This window comes from Hippoglossus hippoglossus, chromosome 14 (assembly GCF_009819705.1).
Source record: "Hippoglossus hippoglossus isolate fHipHip1 chromosome 14, fHipHip1.pri, whole genome shotgun sequence".
Lineage (NCBI taxonomy): Eukaryota > Metazoa > Chordata > Actinopteri > Pleuronectiformes > Pleuronectidae > Hippoglossus > Hippoglossus hippoglossus.
The window spans coordinates 17,556,496-17,583,782 of NC_047164.1; the positions used below are offsets into that span (position 1 = coordinate 17,556,496).

A 27,287-nucleotide genomic window follows, 5' to 3' on the forward strand; every position below is an offset into this window, starting at 1 on the left:
GTTTCATGTTTCACTTCCTGTTTTATTTTGTAGTAATTGTGCTCTTTCCTCATTTCGGATGTGTTCTGCAGTGGATTGAAGAGGAAAAACCAGGAAGTGGATTCTCCTCTGAACAACAAGAGTTTATATAATTCCACGTTTCAAACACACTATTTCAATTCTATTGGGCATCACAGGGTTGGTTCCACATGAATACTAAATTGGTATTTGTTGTCTTGTGCCCATGGAGAAATGTTTATGCCACTGAAAATCAATCAGTGGTATAAACATCAATTTATGATGTGGTTTTTTCAACAAATTACATTTTAACTGGTTATATGCAGTGAAGATAAGTGATGTCCACTGACAGTAACATGAAGAAGTCCTTGGTCTGTGATCCACACTGAACTCTGTAGTTGTGATGCTGCCACCTGATGGTGAAGGCGTGAAACTACATCTGACGGTGGTGCTTATGTCATGGTTCTCATATTTCAACTAATATCAATGTGTGATACAAACAGGCACTGTGGAGTTTTAGTGTTAATCCTGATTTGATTTTGTAAACGTGCACGATAGTTTGGAGATGTGTTTGATTTGAAGATAGTAGATACCGTCAGTCAGTCAATGGTGCAGAGGCCTCAGGGGAAAGCATATTGCGATGACCTTTGGATGGTTGTATGAAGGTTATATGAAATGTATGTGTTGGGAACTACAAATGATATGTCATTCATGAGGTTTTGCTTAGGAGCCCCATTCGTCCTTCAAAATAAAAGTCACCAGAAGGGACCATCACTGCAGCTTCATTTTACAATATACTGTAAGCTTTGGTTACTTAAAGCTTCTTATTGCCATTAGCTCTAAGCTGCAGACTGTGAATAGTATCTACACTTGGTGAGAACTTACAGCACATTCTGTGACACAAATAAAATGTTTTGTCTTTGTAAATTACTTTATTTAAATCAGTACTACCAGTACTGGTGTCCCTAAAGTGTTTTATCAAGGGTCAAAACATAAACCCTATAGATACTTTTTCATATTAGTGTTCTCTGCACAATACTTGAATTTCTACCTGTATACTATGTATAGTATACTGTTATTTATTATATGACATTGAATTTACACCCATTCATATATATATATATGTAGCACTTACCAACCATTGTAATGCTCATGTTCATATACCTGTCTTTATATGCATATATATGTATATGTCTATTTCAATATCTCATATCTAATACACAAATATAGTAGGCTATATATCCTTATGCAGTAATCTTGCGTCACTGCACTTTACCCAAGTACATTTGTTTAAAAATAATATTTCTTTCTGTTATAAAAGGTGTATATTATGTACTTATTCTCTTTATTTTTATCTTATTTTATTGATTTCTTTTCTTTTTTCTTGCCTTTCTTATATATTGTCGACATTTTGGACTTCTCCACCCAGGTGATCCTTCAGTGTCACAGAATCTGTCTGCTTACCGATTTTCATCTAAATACTATGGAGGCACTATTTCTGGTAAAACCCATCAAAAAACCGTATGTGTGTAAAGTATTGTGAAACGACATTTACAGTGACAGTATAGCAAACATTTCTAATCATGTCAGAGTTGCTGTTAATGCTGTGTTGTGTAAATCTAAGGATCCATATGTAGATGACACACAGACATTTAAATGTGGTAAATTTGTGGTTGTGTTGTGGCTTTTACATTAGTGTTTTCCGTTCATCGGCTTGTGTGAGACGTCTATCATAGTAGCCTCAGGTCTCCATGTGTTTTTCAAACATGTGATCAGATGAATTCAGGAGAGAGGTTTACCTTTGTGTTGGTAGTAAATTTATGCTTATTCATACAGGTCAGATAAGGTCCCAGAATTGCAGTCAAAATTGCATCTGCCCATTGTTGCACACCCACAAAGCACATGAAGCACACACAAAAGTACAAGTTGTCATAGATACTGTTTTTCCAATATACATATATTTCATGATGTTCATCAATATAATAAGACATTGATAGATTTACACTACAATTATTTTATGTACTTTAATTTTTCATTCAGTCTCCTCTCCTTTGCGTTGAGTCAACCTTGTGTAGTTTCTAATCCCATACCAAATGACGGCACAATAAATCTATCAATAAATAAAAGCAAAGGTAAAAGAAAGAAAAGAAAACTGAGTACATTGCCCGTGATCCTCCCGTCCTATCCCTCCTGTAAGGCCAGATGACCAGGGGCAATGTGGACCTTCATCCCAGGTGCCCCAAAGAGAAATCAAAATCTTTCCTCAAAAATAAACGGATTTCAACAAAAAATATATCTCATAGATACAAACAGCAATCTGATGTAAACTGTAGAATCATTCTAAGCATTCTGGACAATTGAAGGTAAAAATACTTTTTTTTTTCTCTCCCATTAACTTCCCATTTTCTTTACCTTTACCCATCAGTGCTTACACACAAACAATTCAGTGACATCTGGAGTTATTACTAAATTGATGCAAAAGAAGAAAAAAAAACACAATATTTGGTTCAAAATAAAACATGTTGACATATGCGAGGTTGAATATTGTGTTTGTAGCCAGCCTGTGAACGTTCATTGACTCATAAGGGTCCCTCCTCTTTGCTGCGTTCATCTCGTTTGGTGGTGACGGCAAGCGTTAGGGATCAATCCCCTACTTTGTACGTATCACACGTTGAAGTTTTGGATGTTGTGTTTGTCTCTTTCTCTCTGCGTGGTTCCTTCCAAGATTGAATCACAAGCTCATCCTTTGTGATTCAAACCTGGAAAAGGGTCTGAACAATTCCCCCCCCCCGGCCTTGTCGGCAACTTTGCATCACCACCAAAGGACCTGAACGCAGCTTTTAGTTGAGATCACTGAACAGTTCTCCAGGTTGACCCTTCAGACAATATTCTCCATCGACTCGTGTTCCCCAATCCGCCGAAATCAACGAATCACAACGGGGGAAAAAGTGCCACGGTGGTCAAACATGTGCGCACTTTTTCTCATACAGACAATAAAGCAACAGGAAAAATAAGAGCGCACTCGCTTCATTTTCACCATCGTGACCAAATTGGTTGAGCACTCACAGGACAACAACTGGACTCATGGATAACACAGAAGTCCTACCCCAATCAGTTAGTGTTATTTCTCCTCAGTTCACCATGGTTCACTCCTGCAGCATGGCTAAAAGGACCACCTTTATGAAAGGATTTTCTATTGCCAAATAATCTAATTTTATACTTTGCTTATATAGTTTTTGTCCTCATATATATTTTGGTAAATTGCTTATACCTTCAACCTGAGGATATAGGACCCCCTACCCCCCAAAACACCCCCATATTACAACACCAAACAATGCAGGTTTTTTACATTTTTTCTTGAATTATGTCTAATAGCTGTAGTTTGTTTACATTTCTTTTCATTTTAAAACTCGGCAGCACTATGGAGACAGAAAAAAAGAAGAGTTGTGCTATTATTAGTCATAGGATCATGTGTCTGAAAACCTTTTTGCAGAGGCTCTTCAGACCTGGGGAGACTGTGGTCGAGATTTGAAGCATGCGGTCCTTATGTTTTGGTTTAACTTGCATAATGGCACACTCCCAAGCCAAACTGACACACTATATAAATAGTGTGCAATACTTAACAGCTCCTGTAATCGTGGATAGATTCGATAAGGGTGTGAGCTATTTAAAAACAGACCAGGACCGTTTGAATAACCTGTTTCTCTCTGCTTGTTTTTGATGGCAGTTGGCAGCGTAAGCGTGGAAATCTGGTCTTTGGTAATCTTCTGCAGTTTACTCTTGCTCTGTTTAGAGGAAAACATGGAGGGGGAAGCAGGAAGCAGGGAGGAAGAGTGGGTTCGTCGAGGTCGGGGTCCCTCCTAATAGAACTGGCCGGCAGATCGGTAACCTCTCTGCTTGTGTAATTCAAGGTGGTCAAGGAAGCAACGTGCCCTCACGCCTCGGGTTTAAGCGGCCTAATCTCTCGGGATAAACCAGGGATATTCCCAAGACAGAGCTATTCTAACACACACACACACACACACACACCACACACACACACACACACTGTAGGATTCTGTATCAGCGAGTTGAGCAAACGGGGACGGGTTGGTCCACTCAGCTCAGGGGGAAAGATTAAAAAGTTATGGGGAAGAGGGAGGAGGCTACTAAGGCTTTACCCACACTTTATTTGGAGTATTGCAGGTGAATTGCGGTCTCTGAAGCCTTCTGGTGATGGTAGCCTACTCAAAGTTCTGTCAGCTGAATTTATACCTTTATGATTGTTGACAATCCAGCTTAGTTAACTAACTGAATTACAGCTTTTTCCAAGCACAGCAAAACCCCTGCAAATCAATCGGTAAAATGGTTCTAATCCCTATAGGCCATACCTTTTAGGTTTGTCTTCATATCCGAGGTCTTGACAGACCATTAAAAAACCGAGTGCATCACACAGTCCTGCTCTCCTGCTCACAAAGTAGCCAAAAGGGTAGTATACACAGGAGAGGACGCCACCAACAAAGAAAGGTGGAAGAATAAGTCAAGACCAAACCAGCGAGAGCACCGATGAAAGAAATAACAATAGAAGCCTCTCCCTTGTTGTTTGGCAGTGTATAACGCATGGAGCTGAATTACAAAAAACACACCAGACAGAGGTGAAGAGGAGTTCACTGCTAGAGGCAGCAACACGGTGCTGATCACACACTTCCTCTTTACCCGTCTGTATCACACAAAAATATACTATAATAAAAAATATAATCTATTGTAGTTAAAAAAGAAAAAAAGGCCTTAACTAGAGGGAGAAACACTGAGACAGAACCGCTGCACTAGCAAAACACTCTTCTTAGGAATGCTACTTTATCTTTTTTTTTTCTAAAGAATTGCTTATCACGTTTCCTGGCACTAACTTACCCCAAAGTTAGCAGACCGCTGAAACTAAAACTCAACTGGAAATCAACCTTTTTTCCTCATTTAGCCTCTGTCCCTGGATTTGCAAATAAGGCTGTGTCTCTCATCAGTTTTATCTTTTTAAATGTGCTCTTCAGGTTTTGCTGCAGGAGGATCTGCTTTGGCCAGCCTATTGACCAGCCAGACAGCGCCATCAAAAACAAGGTTGCATTTGTGCATTTTAATCAGATTCCTTTTTTTTTCCCTCTGCCGTCAGCCACTCCCTAACACAAACTGAAAGTGCGAGGGCGGGTCTGACCGGGAATATTCCACAGTAACTAACAGAAGTGACTGGAGTCTAAGGCTTTTCAGTGTCGACATAGGCCAGTGAGAATTAACCTGTGTTTTATGAAACTTAATCAACTAATGTCAATTTATGCAATGGCCCCATTTTATCCCCTGGCATTAGAATAGTTTTGTAAGCACATATCCACCTTCTGACATGAATGACATCTCCACAGTATACTGCAAGTGCAATGTTAAGATAACATCACCGATATTAGAAAAAAATAATAATCATTTGGACAGACTGAAAGTCTAATCCTGTCTATCCATAACTAACCCTTACAGCTATTAACTATAACATTTTTTTTCTCCTATGGTTTGTATGACCAACGTTTTTCGACACAAGTTTCATCGCATGTATTTTTTTTTTTTTAAAGATACTTACACTTACATGTGCTACAGTAAGAGCATTTGCACTAGACTGCAATGAAGGAATGTTTTCGAAATAAGACACTACGTAATATTGAAATAAAAAACAAACATCTACAGACATTGGTCCATCTGTACTATGGCAGTTTTGAAATTATTAGAGGAAATCGAGGTGTTCAAGCATGCTGGGAGACAGAAGAGCTGCAGCTGTGACTTGAGATGAAAGTTATTACAGATGTTGCCAAAGAAAAGGGTAAAGAGAAATGAAAATAATGAAAAGGACCGGGAATGATGATTACTGGGGATTAGGGTTTAACAATTCATGCATCATTTCTGTGGTTGATCAATATCAATGAACAATAACTTTCTGAGAAAGCCACAAAGGAAGCTAAGACTTGGATTTCTGAAGGCATCAAGTTACAGAAACCTGAAGCTTTTAAGCTGAAGCTTTTAAGGGCAGTTTTGTAGCTCAAATTTCTGTAACTTCATGATTTTTAGTCCTCCGGCTAATTTTGAACTGTCTTAGTGGACATGCCTAACACGGATGAAGGTGAAAATGAATTTTTGTATTTCATTAAAAGGAGACTTACTCCACTGTGCAAAAATACACCAAAGAGAGAGAGAGAGAGAGAAGAAGAAGCCGGGGGGATGGACAGATGATGAGAACATGCAAGATGCACACTTTGATTAATAGGCAGTATTTAACGCTGAAGCATACATAAAATTAATACAAAAAATTAAAAAATACAAAATGCACACACACACATACGCACACACACACACCTACAAAACAGTATATATATCAGAATAAAACTCTACAAAGAACTATATATATCAGTTATGTAACAATTATCGCCAATCGTTGTTTCCTTTTCTGTTGCATCGTCACAAGTGTTTGGTTCTCGGTATGGCAGGTTAGAAAAGCCAAGAGGACCCAGAAAGGAGACAGGGCCACACACTCACAAGGACAAATATTGACAGGGGTCCAGAGGGGGAGGTGGTGGATGTGGGGGAGCCATGGGGCCCTGAAGGGTTTAGGGGTGTTATATCGAGGCTAATCAGGGACAGATACATATATATAGTAAATTAATTATCTGTGGTTAAATTTTTCATCAATTTGAGGGTTTTCTCTTTTTTTTGTAGCAAGGAAGTTGGGATCAGACTGGGGTAGGACCGACTCTTCTTAGGTGCTGAAGTACACTGCAGGAAGAGAGAGAGGACACATGATCAGGTCCAATTCATAATGTGGAGAGTAATGTATCAGCATAAAAAATGATTTCCTTCAATTAAAAATGTTTGTTAGTTTTGCTTTCAAATAAAATATATTTTTACTTTCAGGGATATGCCATAAAGAATTGTATACTGTGTATATGTGTACAATATCTAAAAGATATTTCTATATAATTCCAACACAATAACAATGATTCATTTACACACCCACAAACTTAAAAAAAAATTCTTACCAATAATGACGATGAGGACAATCACGCATATCACACCCAGGATAATCATCATCTGTAGACAGTGGAGTTTCAAAATAAGTTGTTAGAGAAGCAGTTTTCCAATTTTTAAAGCTAGTTAATCACTGGTATATTTCTTCAAAGGAAATTGAAAGGTCATTGTTTCAAGTGCACAAGAAAAATTATGCTAATGCCCCTGTAATGTTTGTTTTGTACAGCACCTTCTAACTTTGGTTTCGAAAGGTGCTTTAAAAATACAATTGATTTACTCCCTGACTTACTTATGAGCAAATCAAAAATCAACATTAGAGACTTGTCACCCATTTAAGACGTCAATGGGGCAATCTATTTCAGCCTTCACACATTCACTTATTTGTTATTTGAGAAACGTCAGTGTGTCCTCACCTTGGCGTTCTTCCACCAGTATTTATTCTTCAGTTTTGCAGCGCTGGTCTCAAACTGAGACGCTCCAGCCTGCAGGGCATCAGCCCTGTCGTCCAGTTCTGACAGCTTCTGATCACGCTCCAGAACCTTGTCCACGTTTACACGCATGATATCCACCACCTGGGGAAAGATACTCGAAGTGAACCCACAATCAGCTATCAAGAGAGGACGACTCGATGAGAGGGTCTGACAGGATGAAGATGGACTATAGGATATAGGTGATTATAAGTTTCATATCGAACCACGGTTTCAAGCATGTATTGTTACCGAAATTACCATTTGTTTTCAAATTTGATCCTTTTACCGGCAAGAAATGTCTGATGTGACTTTGTGAAGAACTCACCTCATCCACTTGTGCCTGTGTCTGCTGCAGACGGCGGTTGCTGGTGAGGTTGGGAGGGCCCTGACTCCCTCCATCTGCAGGGGCTCCAGCGGCTGGGGCAGACCTATAGATCATACAAAATGTAAATGTTAAAGGCTGTTGAAATTTTTTTTGAAATAGCTTGATAAGATCAAAATAAAGAGTTTAAGAATCATTAGTTAACCTTTAAGGCAGAGTAAACAGCTCAAATGTGGGAACACGGACCAAAGAGTTCAGATCTACTTATTTCCAATGGTCGCTAATGATCTTTCCCTCTTCTCCTTGGTGGCAGATATTGTATAACTGATATCATACAGAATGTACGTAGGGAGGAGTTTCAGGAGATGTCGAATTTAAGGGGTCACATATTATTATTATATAATTTGTCATTTTTGACTCAGTTGTTAGTGTGTGGTTTTTGTGTGAAGAGCTGGTAGTTGCAGGATAATGTACACAAAGTGATGGAGAAGAAAGGTGCACACATATAAAAATGAGATAAGATTCATATCAGATTTAATATGTATGATTTGTAAAAATCCACTGTGTTCCAAAAATGAACACTCCCATATGTTAGCACCAGAGAGTCCAACTAGTTACCCCCATCACAAATAATCTGTTTTTTTTTGCAAGTCCAGTTGATTTTTCATGTCATGTTGTATTGCGCTCTACATTGACTTATTCTCATATTGCACAATACAACAGTAATGACTGTGAGAGGCAGAGAGTTTAAGTGAAAGGGTCATTTACCACTGAAAAGTAAAAGCTAAGTGAAAATACATTTCATGAGCTCTGCTATTTGCAGCATTCACTTGGATGGTAAAGTCCTGTTTACAAAGACTAATATGGTCAAATCCCCTCTGTTGCCCTGGATTTCATTTGTTATTTGGCCTCTTTTTATATATTGTATTATCATGCACATATTTTTTATCAACTATTAATTTTATACTATTACCTATGTTTTACATTTCTATATATATATATATATATTTATTTATATTTTATTGTTATTGTCTTAGTCTCTATATACAATTCTTATACTATAAAGGAAAGGTGTGTATAAATCCTAGTATAGATTATTCAAAATTACAAACTCAAGCTTTTTCCTTTAAACATAGGATTATCTAAAGTGAAAATGTAACCCTACACATTGTAAATACAATGCAGAATGGACATCAGGTACAACAGCACCAAACAAGCACAAAAACAGATTGATCGATATTGATTGTGGCCATGAAAACAAGCTAGCCTCAAATTTTGTGAAAGATATGATTATGTAAGATTAGTCTATACCCTCAATGCTTACATCATATATCTATATCAATAAATCTTAACATTTGATCATAAATGTTCTGCGATGATGTTGCACAGTGCTCTTGATTCATCATGTTTTCTTGATATCCACCTGTCCAAATGAATCAATACAATTTAAAAAATGTGATTGTATGCTTTGACTCTGGGATAAAAGGCTCTAGTACGTTGTGACAAAGGTCCCCACTGAACTAGTGTGAGACATAACTGTGTATAAAGGTCACCTTTACACGCTCACACGTTACTAATCCTCTAACAACAACAAATCCTTCTGAATAGTTGGCTTAATGGTGCTGGTGGTCTCTATCAGCTGCCAACCAGCCCTAACACAAACTGCCACTGTATAAAACACTGTATCTCCACTGTGTGAATAGTGAGTTATTCATATTATGTCTTGAACAAAGATACTTAAAATATTTATATATAAATATAATATTTTAATTCTTTAGATTAGAGTGATTATCATACAGTTACAGTGATACGAATTGTAGATTGTAGACATTAACACTATTGTTACCTCTGAACTGGCACCATACCCAACAGATTGATGAATGGATATTATTTATTGATACATTTCTTGATTTGGATATTGCAATCAATAGATATCACTGGTGAATGTATCAAAAATACTGCTTCCTTCATCCCTGTCAGACATTTTCTTTTATATAATACAATGATACACCTCTACATTTATGTTAGACACTGTCTTTTCTCGTGTATGTTGTAAATATTCTTATTTTGTTGATGTGCTCTGTAACATGTGACATCCATTGTACTTCTGTCTGTCCTGGGAGAGGGATCCTTCACTTGTGTCTCTCTCCACAGTTCTCGTTCAGTTTTCTGTAGATTTTCATTACTCTTGTCGACGGTTAAGGACAGAAGATGTTGAACATTGCTAACCCCTCTGAGGCAAAGTAGGATTTGTCAATATGGGCTGTGCAAATAAAATGTAATCGATTGATCGATTGATTGAAATTGCAAAGAAAAAAAACATAATTTGAATCTGCCAAATTAATCTATGTGTGGAGTTTACCTAAGCAAATATTACATGTCTCATCCTATTTTCAAAGTGTAATAAGGTAAATCCACAGAACAGAAAAAAACTGAAGTGAATGTTTCAATCCAAAATGAAAATAAAACAATTTTCATGTAAAGGCAGCTAACCTATCATTCTGGGTTGTTGGAGGTTTCACAGCTCTGTCTACACAAAGTGTCCACCGACCATGTCATGATTTGGTACGCGAGCTGAATATACTGTTTATACAACCCTCTTTCAAGACGCTCTATTAAAATAGTCTGAGGCCTGTGGTCTCCAAAGACTGCTGAGTCTGAGAGGATTTGCAGGAATCCCTGATATAATATAGATAGATTTGATTTAAAATGACTAGTAATAATAGTAACGGTGATGATAAATGAGCTCCCTGGTCAAAGGGCTTTCTGTTTGGCTGCTCAGCGTCGTGGAAAGAGGGACCTGTCTGACTTTCAGCACTTGACAGCGACATTTCAGCACTGGACAGCGCCACAGCCGCTCAGACCAGAAACTGTCTGATTGTCTTCATGTTACTGAACTGGATCCGAACAGCCACACACACACACACACACACACACGCACACACACACACACACACACACACGCACACACGCACAGACGCACAGACGCACACACACACACGGCAGGCCTACACAATGTCCCGTAGATCATCACGTTTCACGACCAACACGACGGGCCTGTGAACCCACTGAAAGCCTAGCACCACCACTTGGAGGGTGGGGAGAGGAGCGTGATGGTGGAACCACATTGACGGTGACAAATGTTACAAAGAGCCAACAGGAGGGATGTTGTCGGACATGTTGCCACCTCTCTGTGACATGTCGCGTTTGGCCAGGAGGATATTTCAACGTTTTGAAGTGGCTGCTGTGTAAAGAAAAAGTGGTTGTCACGGCTGTCTTTCCTGAGCCTTTACCTTTTCTATACTTGCATCATGTGCGGTACAATATGGCAGACAGGAACATAAAATGGAGACATTTGAGAGGGTTTATCCGGCACACAGGCCGGGGTAAGGTGAGATATGCAGCTGTCCGCCCTCGCACGACAATCGACGACATACAGTAGGAGGCTAGGCTACCCCCACCCCCATAGGCTGCAAATATCACGTAAACTAGGCCTTAGCCCCATTCACGGCTAATAATAAGCGTCATTTATATTGGCAACTATGCGGAATTCGTCGAATAATATGGAAGATGTAAGTGTTCAATAGGCTTTCTGGAGCCGTGGATCAGCTCGTGTGGCTTATTCCACATTGTGTCCTTGCGTTTTCCGGAATTAGCCTAATCGTCACCGGAGGGTCAGAGCCACAGGAATAAAAAGCCCTGTGAATGTTTTATGAGGCGCAGGAACAATGTTTCAAACGTGGAGTCTCGTTAATTTGCTTGTAATGACCCCGTGGGTAACAGCACACACGGTGTCCTTTTCAATTCAAACCAGTCCAAACTGGAATTTACAAAAAGAAAAATGCGTGCGTGCTGTCACGGGTGAAAACCAACACACGGTAATATGAAAAAAAAAAAAGAAAAGAAAAAGGCGACGAGCACGGAGCCTGTTCACCGTGTAAACGCACGAGAAGTCACCTGTGTGAGGATAATGTTCGGTTTAATGTCGGATAAAAACGCGGTGCGCTCCAAGGTTAGGCCGACGCGTTAGCCCTCCGTGCGGTCACACATTTAGGTGATGGTGATCCGGGAAGGACGATCACCGGTCCACAGCGGTGACACACGGTTTCATGTTAATAACACAACCTCGTGAATGCGAGGGAAGAGAAATATAAGCAAAAGGGAGAGGATTCAGCCACAGAGAAGCTGCGAGCGTCGCCCGAGAGGACGCGGCAGAAACGCGTAAACAGGTCATTTTAATTCTAAAGAGGTTTTAATGTGTACGTGCGGGTGTACTCACATGTTCCTGGAGGTTGTGGTGCTGGTATCCGGACAGGAGGCGTGAGCTGGGACCGAGTGGGTGACAGATGGATGTGGATCTGCGCTCCTCTCTACCCTCTGGCACCCTTCGCTTGGTTATTGTGGCGTTCCCTGCCTATATAGCCGAGGAGGAGCACTGGCTTCTATCTCCCACTGAGACGCGTCCCTTATTCGCTATTAAAAAAAATACCTCTCTCTCTCTCTTAATTTTATTTTTCTTATCTGATCTCTCTTCCTCCTACTTCTACTGAGCGGAGCCCGGCGCTGTGATGGAGGAGGAATAAACAGGCGCCCGGATTAGCTGGACAAAGATGGCTCGGTGACGTCAATCGCGGAGAGTTTCGCGTTAAAGCGGGCGGCCGCAGACTGTAAACAGCGGAGTAATGTTCGGAGCAGCGCCGCTTTTTCTGTCCGCACACAGTGGCAGCGGGTCTCCGGGAGTGTCCCCCCTCACCCACTTTACATGTCAGGGTCGTGCTTCGGTTTTCAAAGCTCCACTTTAGGGGATATATATTTTTTCTGATGGCGAGACTGTGTGTCAACAAAATGGCGTTCCTGGAGAGGGGGTGTGGCGAGGCTCGCTGTAGGTGCCTGGTTATCATTCATAGTAAATATGGATGCATAACGATGGAGTATAATTTGCCAATATTTATTTCTCTGTTGCTTCAGACTGACAGTGTTCTGCATAACATTAATGCTATAGTGCAATAACGTGTGTGAGTATATGTTCTAAAGCTTTGCCCATGGGGCCCTGGTGACCCTCACTGCTTAGGCTATGATGTGATGGAGGCTCTAGTTTCCCAAGCAAAGAAAAATAGAAATATTAATTCTTCATAAATGAATGGAGGATGTGTATACATTTTTCTTATAAAAAATAAAACTGTTATATCTTGTGTTTTTTGCTTTATATAAAGTGTATTTATGCACCGAGTGGAGTGGTACTATACATTTCGTTGTACCATATACAATGACAATAAAGGCTTTCTATTCTACTCTATTCTATTATGTGGGAACTGTTGTGCTTCTCTATAATTTTGTAAGGTTGGAGGAAAACAATTAGAGATTGAATTGAATTCTTTTTTTATTATTTCATTCTTACAAACTATTAATTCTTGTTTTACCATATTCATTTAAATGGTGGAATTTAAAAAGTAGAATGAGAGTATAATGACAGATTTTTTATTTGGTATTTTATTTTATGTTTGGTTGAAGGTTATGCTTTGTCAGATCAAACCTGGATAGCATCCCAGGAAACACACGGATGTGGGCCACTTCAGCTAATGACGCAACCTGATGAATAAACCTAACCCTAACCCGGCCCGGGCGTAATGAATGTGAGCCTAAAGTTGCCCACTTGTAAAATAGCAAATGTGGCCCAACTATCCCAAACAACATACAGTGCTCTAGGCAAGGTGGGATCTGGATGTGAACCTAAAGTGGCCCATGTGGTAAATGGTGAATATGGCCCAAATAGCACAAAATTAATTCGAGCCACCTTTGGTTGACATCTGATATTAATATGTCTTGCTTATTCAGTTCTTGCAAACAAGGGTGAACCGCCCAAGTGCCATCATTCGGTGTATGGGCCAGGTGACATTGTGGCAGTGTGGATCAAATCTGGGCAAAAACTATTTTGCCATGTGGGATGGCATCAAAGGGATTTGGCTAACTGGGTGACAAATTAAAAAGGAAAGCCCAATATAAAGTGTCATAATGAGGTGCACCCAGTGTGCCTTAGAACAGATTCTACAAGTTTCTGCAACTTTACAGAAAAGAAACACCATTCCTCTAAAAGATGTTCCCTTATTTGTTAATTCAATTTGATTAAATTCAAACAACTTTATCAATCGTACTGGGGGCAATTCATTCGAAACAGCTTGAACAAAACACACACACACAGACAGGAACACAATATAATGGAGCTAAATGAAGGATAAGAAAAGAGTTAAGTTAATGACAATTAAAAAAACAAGTTGATAAAACAATCAGCTACAAAGAAGGCAAGGGTTCAAGAATCTATTTAAAAAAAGGATTGTTGTTTTGATGACGGTGGAGAGATCTTTTTTAACTTGTAGAACTAAAATCTCTCACAGGTGGATTGAGTGTGAAGGCCATAGTGTGTGATTCACATCGTTCTCGTACTCATCAAACCAATCAGTGACCTCTCGTACATTATGGTTGAGGACATTGTTCATCCTGTTTCTCCACTTAGGGTTGTCTTTTAATGTTACTCTTGATTTGTTGGTGTGATCATAAAATAATTCAGCAATGAGGGCAATGTTTCTAAGAGGCAGTGGTTTGTTGGATTACTGAACTGTAAACCCCATAAAGGGAAGCAACTGTAACATGCTAGAGGATCCATTCAATAATCTATTCATAAATAGGCCTCAGCAGGATTTCTCTGGGGCTCAGTTCCATGTAAAGAGGCTTCACCAACATGTGTGATGAAAAATATAAGTACACACAACAACACTATACATACAGGTCCTTGATTGGATTACAGTCCTGAAGGCCACTGCTTCTTGTTGGTGTAGATTCCTGTAATTTCTCTACTTTTTAAATGCAGGAACAGACTGATGTTGCTTTATAATCACATGTGCTCTGAGTGAGTGATTAAATCAGTTGTTGGACATTAAATACTATAAGGCAAAGGGGGGATCCTTTGTCGTGTTAAATCTAGTCAAAGCCATGTGCACACGGAAGATAACACAACACATCAACTGACACAGGCTGAAATCTTATGTGAATAAGACCAATCTTTATTTCCACTGACCTCAAATTAGACAAGATACCTGAATGTGTGTGTGTCCATGTATTACTCATGTTGTTGGGACCTACATCTGTTTGCACAGTCACATTATGGGGACAAAACAAAAGTCCATATAATGTAAATCATTGAATTTGAAAGTGAAGACATGTTTCAAGGTTAGGTTAAGGTTAAGGTTAAGGTTAAGGTTAGGGTTAGGGTTAGGGTAAGGGTTAGAGTTAGTTAAGTTATAATGATGTTTAAGGTTAGAGTTAGTTTCCAGGAAATCAATATAATGTCCTCAGAGGCACGGCTATGTGTGTGTGTGTGTGTGTGTGTGTGTGTGTGTGTGTGTGTGTGTGTGTGTGTGTGTGTACTCAGAATAGTCAGACTAAACTTGGTTTGGAGCAGTGTTGTTGACAGTGGGTGAATCACGTAGTCTTCAGAGCTAACAAATACCTCAACCCTGATTTAGACAAGGACCTCGAAGCAGCTGAATGTGAGATTGTTTAAGGAGGCTTTGCTACTCTGACAACTGGGTAACACGACTGAATGAGAGCAAATACTGAATGTAAATCCTGTTTTTTTTCCTTGACCTGCATGTTTCAATTCTGAAAATTTTGAGAAACACAGGGATTTCAGCCCGGCTCTGCAGTTCTATGATGATTATGCAAGAAACTGCATACAAACGTGTTTATCTGAGCACGGGAACAGATTAGCTGAAGTGTTTAATTGCCAGCACTGTGGTTAGTGATTAAGTTCACAGCTAATTTCTCCAGTAACTGTGTTGAAACTTAATTAAAATATACTTCAAATTTGAAAGATGAACACAGCATTTCTGATATTCTGCAGCCTGATCTGTGCAGCTTCTATTTGGCTACTGACATATTCACTGCTATTTGTGTAGTTAATTATCACATTATTCAATCCCCATTTGGTGATAGGCTGTAGAACACATTTACTCTGTATTTTATGTAGTCAATTAATCTGCCTCAGAACTGACTGTGTTCTGAAAATTATTTGTCATGTATGAAATAATCATGATAATAATATTGGTTAAATGTCTTATACAGAAATAAAATTCACAAAATACCAAACAAAATATTTTTTTTTAACCGTGCGTCGTTTCAAAATAGCACGTAGATGAAATGTCTTAGTTCATGGGGTGCGCATAACACATATTGTTCTCAGAGTGACTGTGGTTGTGCAGACAGCCACATGGTGGCGCCATAAGACAGCTTTGTTTCATTTCCAGCAACATGTAGCTTTGTGGGTTCTACTTTGGAAGCTGCCCCCCCTCCATAAAAGTCTTTTGTAATTTTTGTTAATTATATGGTTTCACACACATATTGCGCTGTTTTTTAATCTGTCTAATTATCTCTTTGTAGTTTTCTTTAAAGGTTTCTCTTATTAATTTAATATGCATATCTAACTAGATAAAATTAATTTGCTGGTTATGGGAATAATTATGATAATATGCTACTGCATTTCTTGATTAAAGACCTAACATTTATATTGCATAATTGTTTAATGATCATTTCACTTCCATTAGTACATCTGCCTATGCGCTGTCTCAATTATTTCCACATATTAAATCTAACTAAATCATACAAATTGAATTATCTCACAGGTTTGCACCACAACATATTTTTGTACTTTCAGTTTGATAAACACAAGAGAACATAAGTGATGTATATAGATTTAATTAAGAAGACAACTCCAGCCATGCAACCAGGAGGCTCTGAACAAATCCACTTTCACGTATAACCTGCAAGCATTTCTCCCACACTGTGATTGGGAGGATTGTAACGTGGGAGATACAGGTACAAACTCAGATGCACAGGTCTTGATCTATAATTGATCAAAGTTATGAGCCATGACTTTCCCTGAAAAAATGAACCCCCCCGCCCCCACAATTCTTCTGCTCTAAAATATTAGTCAATAGATTTTAAGTGTGAGGAACCACAGAGGCAGCAGACAAATGTTTCTTATCATATAATCAACCTTTACAGTTCAGTTACATCTCCTGGTTTGGCTCCTCATGGACACTGACATGTGCACGCCCCCCCCCCCCCCGAGGGCTTTAAAGGATAGGTTTCTATCTGGAAAAACAGTCAAAGATGATGTTGCTACAGAGCAGGGAAATTTATTTTCTGTTTAAAAGTGCCTTTACAGTATCCCATGAGGTATACAATTTTTAATGAGATGAGACAAGAAAGGATGTCAGTGACCGACTGAAAGGTTTCGTGTAAGAGGACATTGTCGCAGTATGGAGTTACACACACTTTATGGACAGACAGTTTCAGAATATCAACTTCATGGCACACTTTAATGAGGACGATGAAGAGCAAGAATCCAGAATCAATGTTTTACATGACAAAATCCTTCTTTAAAAGTGAGGATTTCATTCACAGTTGTGGTCCTATTTTGCATTTGCTCGCGTTCCAAGCTTCACAAAAGGTGTGCTGCACCAAAACTATCCCAAAAGCCTGAAGCACAAACGTATAATAACTACCAAAATAAAACATCCCTCAAATAAACCTTTCTACATATTGCTTAATTTTTTTGGATGCACTTGTGCAAAAAATCTCTGTGACAATCAACATTAACCAAATAGTTAAACCCCAAACACGCCTGGGAGGTCACTAACTGAGAGGTTTCGGGTAAGTGAGAGTGATATTGCACTGAATTTTAATCAAACAAAAGGCGTTACGCTGGAGCCGGACGGCCGTCAGTACACCCACGACACAGGCACCCACTGCGGGGTGGAGATGGCACGCTCCAGGGCCTCCTCCACACCCTTGACGCTTTCGTCCACGTCGCTGTTGACGAGAATCACGTCGAAGAAGTGTCCGAACGTGGACAGAATGGCGTCCGACTCTTTCTGGATCATCAGCAGGTTTTCCATCTAGGACACAAGACACAGAGGGTCAGGATGGAGCTTGGTCATTCAGGATATTTGAGCATATTCTGAGATGTGGCACCTGGGAAGATGTGGTGGTCGGAGCGATGAACACCACAAGAGGTGCGAAATCAGCCGTCCGCAAGACTTTCAGGGTCTACGTTAAAAGATGAAGAGACGAGGAGAAGGATTTGTGTTAGATTGTTTCACTGCATTGAAACAGTAGAAAGATTAGGTTTGAGTGTGTGTCCATTTTGAGCATGTGGCAACAGGGAATTACTACAGCACAAAAAAGTTTCAACCTATGGGCAGTGTTGTTTCACCACAGACGTAAGAAATTCAGACTACAATATTTCCTTTCTTTTCCTGAAAACCCTGTAAATGCCGACCTGTGGTTCCACGTCCACCAAGGCGATTTTTTCCTGCTCATGGATCTTCTGGATGGTCTCGATTTTGGTGCCGAACATGTTTCCCTGGAAGCTTCCGTACTCCAGCAGCTCATTCCCGGAGATGCACTTGGTCATGGCGTCGTTGGAGATGAAATAATATTCCTGCCCGTTCTCCTCGTCCTTGCGCTGGGGTCTGGTGGTCTCTGTGTAGAAAATGCACGTTTTAGAAAAAGGACAGTTTGGAAACATTTGCTCTTGTGAGTAAGCTTGGGCGTTTACTTACGCGGTGCCGGGTAGGAGAATTTGTCCGGGTATTTGGTCAATAGTGCATTTTTGATGTGTCTCCTTCCTACGCCAGGTGCACCTAAAATGTAGCAGAATTTTTACTTGCATGACATTTTTAAAAATCAAATATTAACTTTTGCATCGGCACAGAAATACCCTTGATATAATGATTATTACATAGATTTATAACATTTACACAAAAATATATGTACTTTCACATATATTGTGAGAACAAAGCTCCAAACACATATGCTGTCATTTTTTTCAGTGAAGATGATCAGAAATGATTTTACTTTGAAGAATTTGAAATTATTGATGTATCCGAAACTCACCAATTAGCACAAGTGTTTTTCTTTGAAAAGCCGGGAGCCGAACCACCTCCTCATAAGAAATCACATCCAGTTGGTCAAAAACTGCAAAAAGAAGAGATTTTATTTCAGATAAAATCGCATGAGAGCACATCTGAGAGAAAGTGCAGTAAGAGATTCCAGTGAGACACTCACTGGAGCTGTGTTTGGCCAGGTACTTGTCTTTGCACTTCTTTTTCTTCCCAAACGGGCTGCAGGACTGACTGCCCTCTCTGGCCTTGCTTTTACTGGCCACCCTCCTGCGGCACATACACAGATTTAGGTCAAGCCGGGAACAGTTCGCACAGTTCTGAGGTCTTTGGCGTGGGACGTTAAGCACTTCAGGATTAATTGTCACATTGTATGACGGAGCTGTTTACCATTCCTGGAGCTCTGGGGAAGGTATGAGTCCAGCGAAGTCCGCAGTGTTGCTCTCCACTCTGCCCTGCCACCAGTTGGGATCCTGCTTGTTGATGATCTGAATGATGTCACCAGTTTTAAACTTCAGTCCGGCCTCCTTGCATGGGATGAGGTCGTCCTTGGTGGGGTCATAGTCAAACTGGGCCCTCATGTACATCTGGAAGTTCAGAGCAAATGTTCTGAATTTAAAAGTGGAAATATGTATGTGGTGTTTGGAACTGAATTATATAAATACCCTTTCCCATGTGATGAATAATCTCCTATTACCCACTGTAGCTCAGCTTCAGATACAGTCACTGATAGAAATGTGTTTGTTGCAGCTGAGCACAAATTTGTTATACTTTTTTCCAGGATTTTTTTTTTTCCTCTCTGAATGAATTGGGGCATTTTCTCAAGTTTTAATTTCGCCCATCAGGGAAATTCCAGGCTATGCCTGTTATGCCAGATTCTTGCAGAGCAAATCTCTTTTTCTGAATGATTGTTGCGCAGGGATGAATACGCCTGAATTACAGCTCGAATTGAGAGATATATATATTCAACATTTCGGTTTTCTTAATTCTTTAAGCCATAAAAATGGGGTACATGTTGCATACATGTTCAAAACCCCAACATCTCTTGTCTGAAAATGAGTTGTGTTACCATGCACAAAATATCATTTTCTAGGGAACCTAATGTTATAAACATACAGTACACTCATATGCTGGACTTCAGTGACCTACAGTAACTGTGCAGCATCATAGAGATTAAATACTCATCTAGGGACTTCAACAGTATGTTTGGATTCTACAAATGTTATGGAGGAAATTCACCCTCCAACAGAATATACACGTTCATGTCAAGATCTGAGACAGCTCAAAGTCAAACTAAAAGAGCAACTTTCTCCCTCTGATAGATTCCAGGATTGAAAGTCTCTTTGTGCTGCCAACTAATTTGTTGTCTTCTTAAAGTTAACCAATCGTGCAGCTGCAAAAGGTTTTGTTTATGTATACCCAGGATTAGAACTTTTACTGCTCTGGGTATATAGTTTTATATATTGTAGAGATGAGCTTGAGGACCACGTGTAAATTCTTCGCAGGGTAAATTATTACTATTGTTAGTAGAGTTCATGAACATTTGTTGATTCCCCCAAAGTATCTCCAGTGGTGGTTGTACACAGACAGCACTGGAGCCGTCTGGGTCACCAACACTAATGTTCATTGGGCATTTAAGTTTGCAAATTATATTCACTAAGGCTACTGATTAATGGACTACAAGCTTTTAAGTCGACTGCCATCACTGGCCACAGCAAAAACTGAAATTAAATCAGTGATAAACTGCATTAAGACAAGTGCAACATCACCAAATACAATATAATATGCAGCCACTTAATTAAAGCTCTATTAAATCCGTGTTTACTTCAGTGTTTTCTATCACATAGTAATGTCCATGTCCAGCGAGCATTTTTACGATGCTCGTGATTGGCTGCTGGAGTGAAGGAAGTGGTGTGACCAGTAGATGGCAGAATGAAACACACTACCACAGTGTTTCAAGTCAAGCTAGCACAACTAATGTGAGTGATGTTCTCAATTTTATAGTCACCTGGGTTGTTCATTGACTAAAAGAAGATTCACCTAATAAAGAACAAAATGCTTAAAAAAAAGCAAAAAGGTTTTAGATCAAAGTAAAGATGAAAGTGAAAAGCAATCAAACCCATCAAGACACCATCCAGTCTGAGTGGAACGCTAATGCAGCACAACGCAAAACCACAAGTGCATATTGTGTCCCCCGTGTTACTACCTCACAGGCTCGGGATCGACACTGCTGGTTGGAGATGATCTTCATCGTGACAACACCGCTGGTTTCTTTCTGTGTGCAAAAAATAAAAATGACCATTAACTATAGAGCCCAAATAGATTTTCTCATTTAGGTTATAAGGCATCAACCTACCAGAATCTTTTGTAGCTGGTCTACACTTTGGTTTGTTACACTTTTCCCATTGATTTCTGCTATTTCATCCCCTTCGTGTAAGGACCCTGGAGAGAAGAAGAAACCACAAGTGTACAATGCAGTTGTTATAATCCAAATATGGCACTGGCAACTACTGCGGTAATATTCATTTTCCTGATAAGGAATAACCATGTAACGAAATGAGAATCATCTGTTGTCTGATAGTCTTATAATGCAGCCACTGATCAGGATATGAGGTGGAACCTCCCCCAGTGCACGCACATGCTCCTGCTTAAACTGATTTGTATCCACTGGGCCAAAATATTAGAGCCCGAACAATATGGATTTTTGGTGGCAGATGCAGATAGGGATTAGAGAGTCAATAATATACCAGTATATTGACATATATTTAAAAGTATATTGGCAATGATTCCTAAGAAGTCCTTATCAAACCCTTACAACAAAGTAATATAATTGAGGCTTGATACTTTACAGTTTGCCCAAAAACCTTTGTATAAATAACTAAAATTAAGAAAAAAAAAATTACAACCAATATCTGCAACTTGAATTAAGAAAGACCATTTTTTACATTAAATGTAAAACATAAAAGCACATCTTTCCTGCATAGTTTATTCCATAAAATAAAAGTTTTATGTCAGCTCATGACGGCTAACATAAACGGCAACATCTATGTGTCTGTAAAAGATTGGCACTGGCCGAGTTTTTATCTTTATATATTTATACTATGAAAATTTTGACCTTTTGGTTAAGAACTTTCTTCAACCCACTCTCCATCAACACACAAACAAAATTAAATACGAGGTTTTTTATACCTTGTCTATGGATCATACCCCCGTGTAGTATTCTGGCCACAGTGCACCGTTGTTTGTCGTTCAGCTTTAGAGTGACCCCCTACAGGCAAACACACAACAAGTGAGGAGGAATCAGCAAAACACAATCCTGAAAATATATATAATATTTTTATGTTGGGGCATGTAACTGTGTGTAAAGGTGGATAGTTTACCATTGGCTCCGACGGATTCTTTTCAAATGCTACTTCTTTCATCCTGGTCGGGTCTGTACCATTCATGTGTTTCGTGCTGCCGTTGGTGAAAACCTCAGCTCCCCTATTCTCATATGTTTGCATAGTTGCCTGTTAAAAAAAAGAAAAAGAGGAAAAAAGGATATTCAACATCTCTTATTTTATCATTATGGAATGAACTTTGCTTCAAATTTAAACATCATGCCGTTAACTTCAAAACATTGTTCCAAAGAGTCACAGTCAGTTCATCTGATCAATATCACACTGGTATTTCCAATAACTGCAGTGAAACCCTCTCTGCTGATGTACGCCAACAGCCATGTTTTATTTGCAGTTTCAACATATGTTCAAGGTTGAAAATTAACCCGGCGTTATAACACCTCATTAACCCCATCCAGTGATCTGGTCCACCAGGTTCATGTGGTCATGGATACCACCAGTCTCATCTGGTCATCATAACATTAATGTAAGGAAACAGATTCTTCTTGGAAAATCTGCATAAGTCAAAGTTTGGTGTGGGAGTAAAAACACAAACAAAGCCACAGTGACTTTGTGGATTCATATTGTACTTTTACACTTAAATGAATCTAATCTAATAGCTGCGAATCCACGACAAAGGTCGTCTCAGTGCTCTATAGTAAGGAAACGAGGGATCATACTAAATAAAAAGTACCAGTAAAGGTCCTGGGAAATAAACTAAAGAGATATTCTGTGGACAGCACTCATGTATATAACAGAACAATGAATGCACAGTATCAAAAGGTTAAGAAACCGGGGACTAAAGCGACAAGATTACATGCATCAGCACAAAATGTCTGCACAAAAATGACACATCAGCAGTGCTTAAGCAAATAAAAAAAAGAGAAGTGCATCTTCCAGCATCAGCACTACTATAAACCAATAAATGTCATTATCTTCCTCCTCCACCTCAGCCCCACAATACTGCCCATAGCAGCAGTTTGGTACGATTGTTATCTTGTGTATGTGGATTGTATAAAATTGAGTCTGTGAACATAATCCTGATTTTGTAAACAGTGGCAGACAATCTCGTGAATAAGCAAAAAAAATTCTCCTATTTTTGGATCTAGAGATTGTGAGTCCAGAGAAGCCTGAGCGTGGGAGGCATGCTAGTCTGCCAGTTGTTTTTCTGTGCACCACGATATGTATTTCGCAGCACTTGTGCAATTATATGTCAGGGCTGAGACCAGGAGGAATCCTTTGGATGAGGTCCTATGGTGAACAGATGAAATTACATCCTCTCAGGAAAGGGCTCTGTTCAGCAACACAGATAGAAATCACGACATAAATCCAAAGCTTGTTTTACTCGCTATCTAAGAGCAAAGCGTTTCGGTTTAAAGCTGCTCCAGAGACGAGAGGAAATAAAAACTTTCGGATCTGTGTTAAAATAATGTGATGAGCCACAAAGCTAAGTTAGTACCTTAAAAGTAGACCGGCTGGCCTTATCGATGTACGTCAATGTAATGTCCTCTGAAGTAATGGGTTACCCGACTGTGTGTATGTGTGTGTGTGTGCGCGCCCATTACAAAGAGGAGTAATTATATTCTCATGTATATGATGTAATGCTCCCCCTCAGGACTGTGAGCAGGTGACAAAGGTCAAATCTAAAGGTTGGATATTATCACTATACACGTGTGTGATTAGATTAGCATTAGCATTAAAAGGCTCTTTACAGTAAACGTGTCTCATCATTGCAGTGCAGATGAGCCCCGTTAACTTAAAAAGATAACACACACACACACCTATAAAAATAAAACTTTTCAAGTGCTTTGTCAGAATGTGTTCCAATCTGTGTTAACAGTCAACACAATGTCAACAGAGCTGGGGCCAGGAAACCCTTTCAGAAACCTGAATACCAGTGTGTGCGTGTGCGTGTGCGTGTGTGTGTGTGTGGTGGGGTGGGGTATCAAATGGATAAACACACAAATGGATGAAAGGCGGAATGCATTGAGGAGAGAGCGGAGCGCTTCCTTCTCCAGACGCGTGCTCGTCGTTTTATCTGCACGAGATCAAGCAGAATGTGACGGTGCATTTCAGACAGAAAATCCCTGGATGAGATGAATCCGTTTCAAAAACTCGTTTATACCCTTCTACCCGTTTTCCAACATTTGGTTCCATCGTCTAATACGAACGATTAGGTTACAGTGCAATCTCTCTCCGTCTTATCTTCTGGTTGTCTTGAGGTGAAATATTAATTATTAATCCCTTCACGCCTGTGTAGCATTTACAGTGGATCTCCATGACAACAGGATAAGATGTATTGATCACTTAAAGGAAAACAATCGAAGATCAATATTTGACCTATATGGGGACAAACAGTGCAGATTACAGTCCCAAAGGACAAACTCAAATCTTTAACAGCTACAGGCTCATGGAATTGATCAAGAAAAAATGAGAAAAGTAAGACAGTCATTAATCTCATGCTAGGCCTCATGTGCCTAAAGCAGGATTTGTCTAAACTTGTTAGGATTTTCATTTCAGGTCTGAGGGGTCGACAGCAGTGTGACTAAATTAAGAAGAAGTCATGTACTTGTCCTCGAGTTTCTCGGAAAGATGTGCGTGTTCTCTGTAGGGTTTGTGCACAGTTCTTAAGCCTGAAGTGTTTTTGGAGACAGGACAAAACCCCTCTGCAGTAAACAGAGCAGAACAGGCAGAGTCTTGACCAAAATGAAGATAAAGGGTCCAGGAGCTGCAGTGAGTCACCCCTGACAGACATTTCACAGGCTACAGTCTCCACTGAGAAATAACACATCATGTGACCTCACTTTTAAGACAGTGATTTCCCAAATCAGCATCGAGCGGAGGAACGAACTGTCACGATCACTGCTCAAGGCTGTCTAACAAAAGTGCTGATAACAGGAAAGGAGTTTCCTCCCTTCACCGTTTCCCTCAGTGGCTCCAGTGCTGACTGTTGAAATTCTTCGAAGTTGTTCAGCAGTTCCCTCAGTATCACCGGCTGCCAGGTCTCAGCCCGGGGGCCATAGAGGATATTAATTTCACCCCCATGAGAGGAGTTGCGGCTGTTTTAAAACTTTATGGGCTTTAAAGGTGTTTCCCCCGTGTTGAAAGCAGAGTCAGTTGGACTTTTAAAACATTATCCTTCCCCCAGTGTGAAAACAAGTTGGAACAAAGGCCTGGTTTACTACATCACTGTGTGATGTAGTAAACAACCTGCATGGCCTCCACTTCACTGTTGACATTAAATCCTCAGCTGCAGCCCCGCAGGCACAACTAAACAGCACCGCTAGAAATGGACAAAAACCAAGGTTGTCTACATTCCAAACTGTCTTCTTTTATCCTGCATTACACTGCACTGTCCTTGACAAAAGAAAGGCCCATTGATGAATGACATGACAGTCACATGCTGACATGATTATTATGGGATTAACAATTAATAGCCAATAATTTGCATGGCTCCTGGCCACTGTCTTACTGACTCATTGTCCTTCCCGTCTAAAACGTGACTGCCTCAGCTTTCTCAAATCTGTCATATGACTTCCATACGCAGTTTTTGGGGGGGAAATGCAGAAGTGAAATTTGCCACCGACATGTCTACTGGATTCCAGTTGAGACTGGAAAATACAAATCTACGTGTTTATTTGTTCTTTGTTTATGAGGCTAACACATTCAGTTGTAGTGAGTAGGGGTAGTATATATATATAAAGTTTGGACTTTTGCCAGTTTATGGCTATTTTACATTGAAATGATGGTACATGTAGACATTCACAAGGTACAGCGTGTTTGTTCCAGACTAAAGAGGCACTAAGATGAAACTTAATGCACCATTTTGTACATTGTTTCATCTGAGTTCGTCTCAGACTCTTGTGAAATTTTTTATTCTTCCTCAGTTAGACAGACTCAGTGATGTATCGATATACGATTGTCTTGCAATATATCGGTTACCGCAGAATCACTGTATCGTGATATTATCGTGAGCCATGCATCACTGCGTGTATTTCAAATTGATAAAGAAAGTTCAGGGTCGATTTGGAGAAGAAATATCGATATTAAGCTACATATAGTTCAAACTTTGGCCAGTTTATGGCTATTTGACAATGAAATGTGGCAGATGTGGACAGAGTGTTTGTTAAAGACTAAAGAGGCACTGATATCAGACTTTATGCACTTTCTTGTACTTTGTGTCAAACTTACACCGAATTGCAGCCAATAACTACACAAATCCTGGTTTATACGCCTTTAGGGGTCTTTTGCATTCTTCTTCAGTTACACAGATACCGTAATGGAATATATACTGTATATATCGATTATCGCAGAATCTTTGTGAGATCATTATGGGCTGTGTATCGCACATCGTACAGTGAGTTCCCCTGCGATTGCCACCCCTAGTTGTGAGTTGTGCGGCGGAGACAGAGCTGGGGTCTATTTTTAGAGCCCAAGTCCATGAACAAACAACAGTCATGTCATGTGCCCCCCACGATCGCCACTTCCCGGAAGCAAACACGAACACCCAGAAAAAAATGAAAACAAAATATGTCGGGGTGCAAAAATAAAAAAAAAACTAAAAAGAACTAGAGACTTGTAAATAGGCAGCGGCACGAACCTTGTCAGACTTTGGTTTGTTTTGCAGGAGCTGCTCCAGGTAGAGGTCGGAGAGGGCTGTCCGCGCGCTGCTCACGGACTCCAGGATGACGGCAGGCTCGTTTTTACTGGATTTTAACGTCATCTTTCCCCCTGTTAGCCGGGAAAAAAGGGAAAGAGCAGGAAAAAAAAAAAAACCCACCTATGGACCCGATGTGCCCTCCGATCAAGGTCCGCAGGAGGAAGGGCCCGGGGGATCTAATAAAAGGCTGCGGGAGAAGAAGCCGCTGATAAGCACGATGTGATAAAGTGAGTGAGAGTCCAAGGTTTGGACGAGCCGCAGGTGAGAGAGAGAAATGAGAGGACACCGCTGACAAAGCAAGTAAACATGCGACTGGCTGAGAGGGACGGCTCCTGCTGCATTCAGGGGCTGAATGTCAGCTCCGAAAAGCACACCACTCCAGCTCTACAGCGCCACCGCTTTTAACTGGTCGTATTTTCCCCCACATGGCGAAATTGCCAGGGCCCAGATTTGGCCCACATTTACAGGTCT

General features: G+C 40.0%; 2 protein-coding genes across 2 annotated transcripts; both read right to left on the reverse strand.

Annotated features, from left to right (window-relative positions):
- Positions 1 to 1,791: 1,791 nt before the first annotated feature.
- On the reverse strand, positions 1,792 to 12,555 carry vamp2 (vesicle-associated membrane protein 2). The gene is made up of 5 exons (XM_034606525.1): positions 12,101 to 12,555; positions 7,825 to 7,927; positions 7,443 to 7,601; positions 7,041 to 7,092; positions 1,792 to 6,777 (listed from the first exon to the last, which is right to left on the reverse strand). Coding segments are annotated over exons 1-5 (333 nt in total). The 5' UTR covers positions 12,103 to 12,555; the 3' UTR covers positions 1,792 to 6,760.
- A 3,991-nt stretch (positions 12,556 to 16,546) lies between these two features.
- mpp1 (membrane protein, palmitoylated 1) lies at positions 16,547 to 27,188 on the reverse strand. Its single transcript, XM_034606778.1, has 12 exons — positions 26,757 to 27,188; positions 22,160 to 22,288; positions 21,969 to 22,047; positions 21,136 to 21,221; positions 20,986 to 21,054; positions 19,170 to 19,366; positions 18,946 to 19,049; positions 18,775 to 18,855; positions 18,441 to 18,521; positions 18,158 to 18,360; positions 17,851 to 17,925; positions 16,547 to 17,774 (listed from the first exon to the last, which is right to left on the reverse strand). Exons 1-12 carry the CDS (start codon positions 26,877 to 26,879, stop codon positions 17,598 to 17,600), a joined length of 1,404 nt encoding a protein of 467 aa, XP_034462669.1. The 5' UTR covers positions 26,880 to 27,188; the 3' UTR covers positions 16,547 to 17,597.
- Between the last annotated feature and the right edge of the window lie 99 nt (positions 27,189 to 27,287).

What these genes read in the sequence shown, in the direction of transcription:
- vamp2 (XM_034606525.1), bottom strand. An exon ending in CACAGGCACAAGTGGATGAG is followed by an intron (nt 7,602 to 7,824) that starts GTGAGTTCTTCA and finishes ATCTTTCCCCAG; the next exon opens with GTGGTGGATATCATGCGTGT. An exon ending in ACTGGTGGAAGAACGCCAAG is followed by an intron (nt 7,093 to 7,442) that starts GTGAGGACACAC and finishes CACTGTCTACAG; the next exon opens with ATGATGATTATCCTGGGTGT.
- mpp1 (XM_034606778.1), bottom strand. Translation starts at nt 26,879, where the DNA reads ATGACGTTAAAATCCAGTAAAAACGAGCCTGCCGTCATCCTGGAGTCC. An exon ending in ACAAACCAAAGTCTGACAAG is followed by an intron (nt 22,289 to 26,756) that starts GTTCGTGCCGCT and finishes TTTTTTTAACAG; the next exon opens with GCAACTATGCAAACATATGA. An exon ending in GTCGATCCCGAGCCTGTGAG is followed by an intron (nt 19,367 to 20,985) that starts GTAGTAACACGG and finishes CTGAACTTCCAG; the next exon opens with ATGTACATGAGGGCCCAGTT.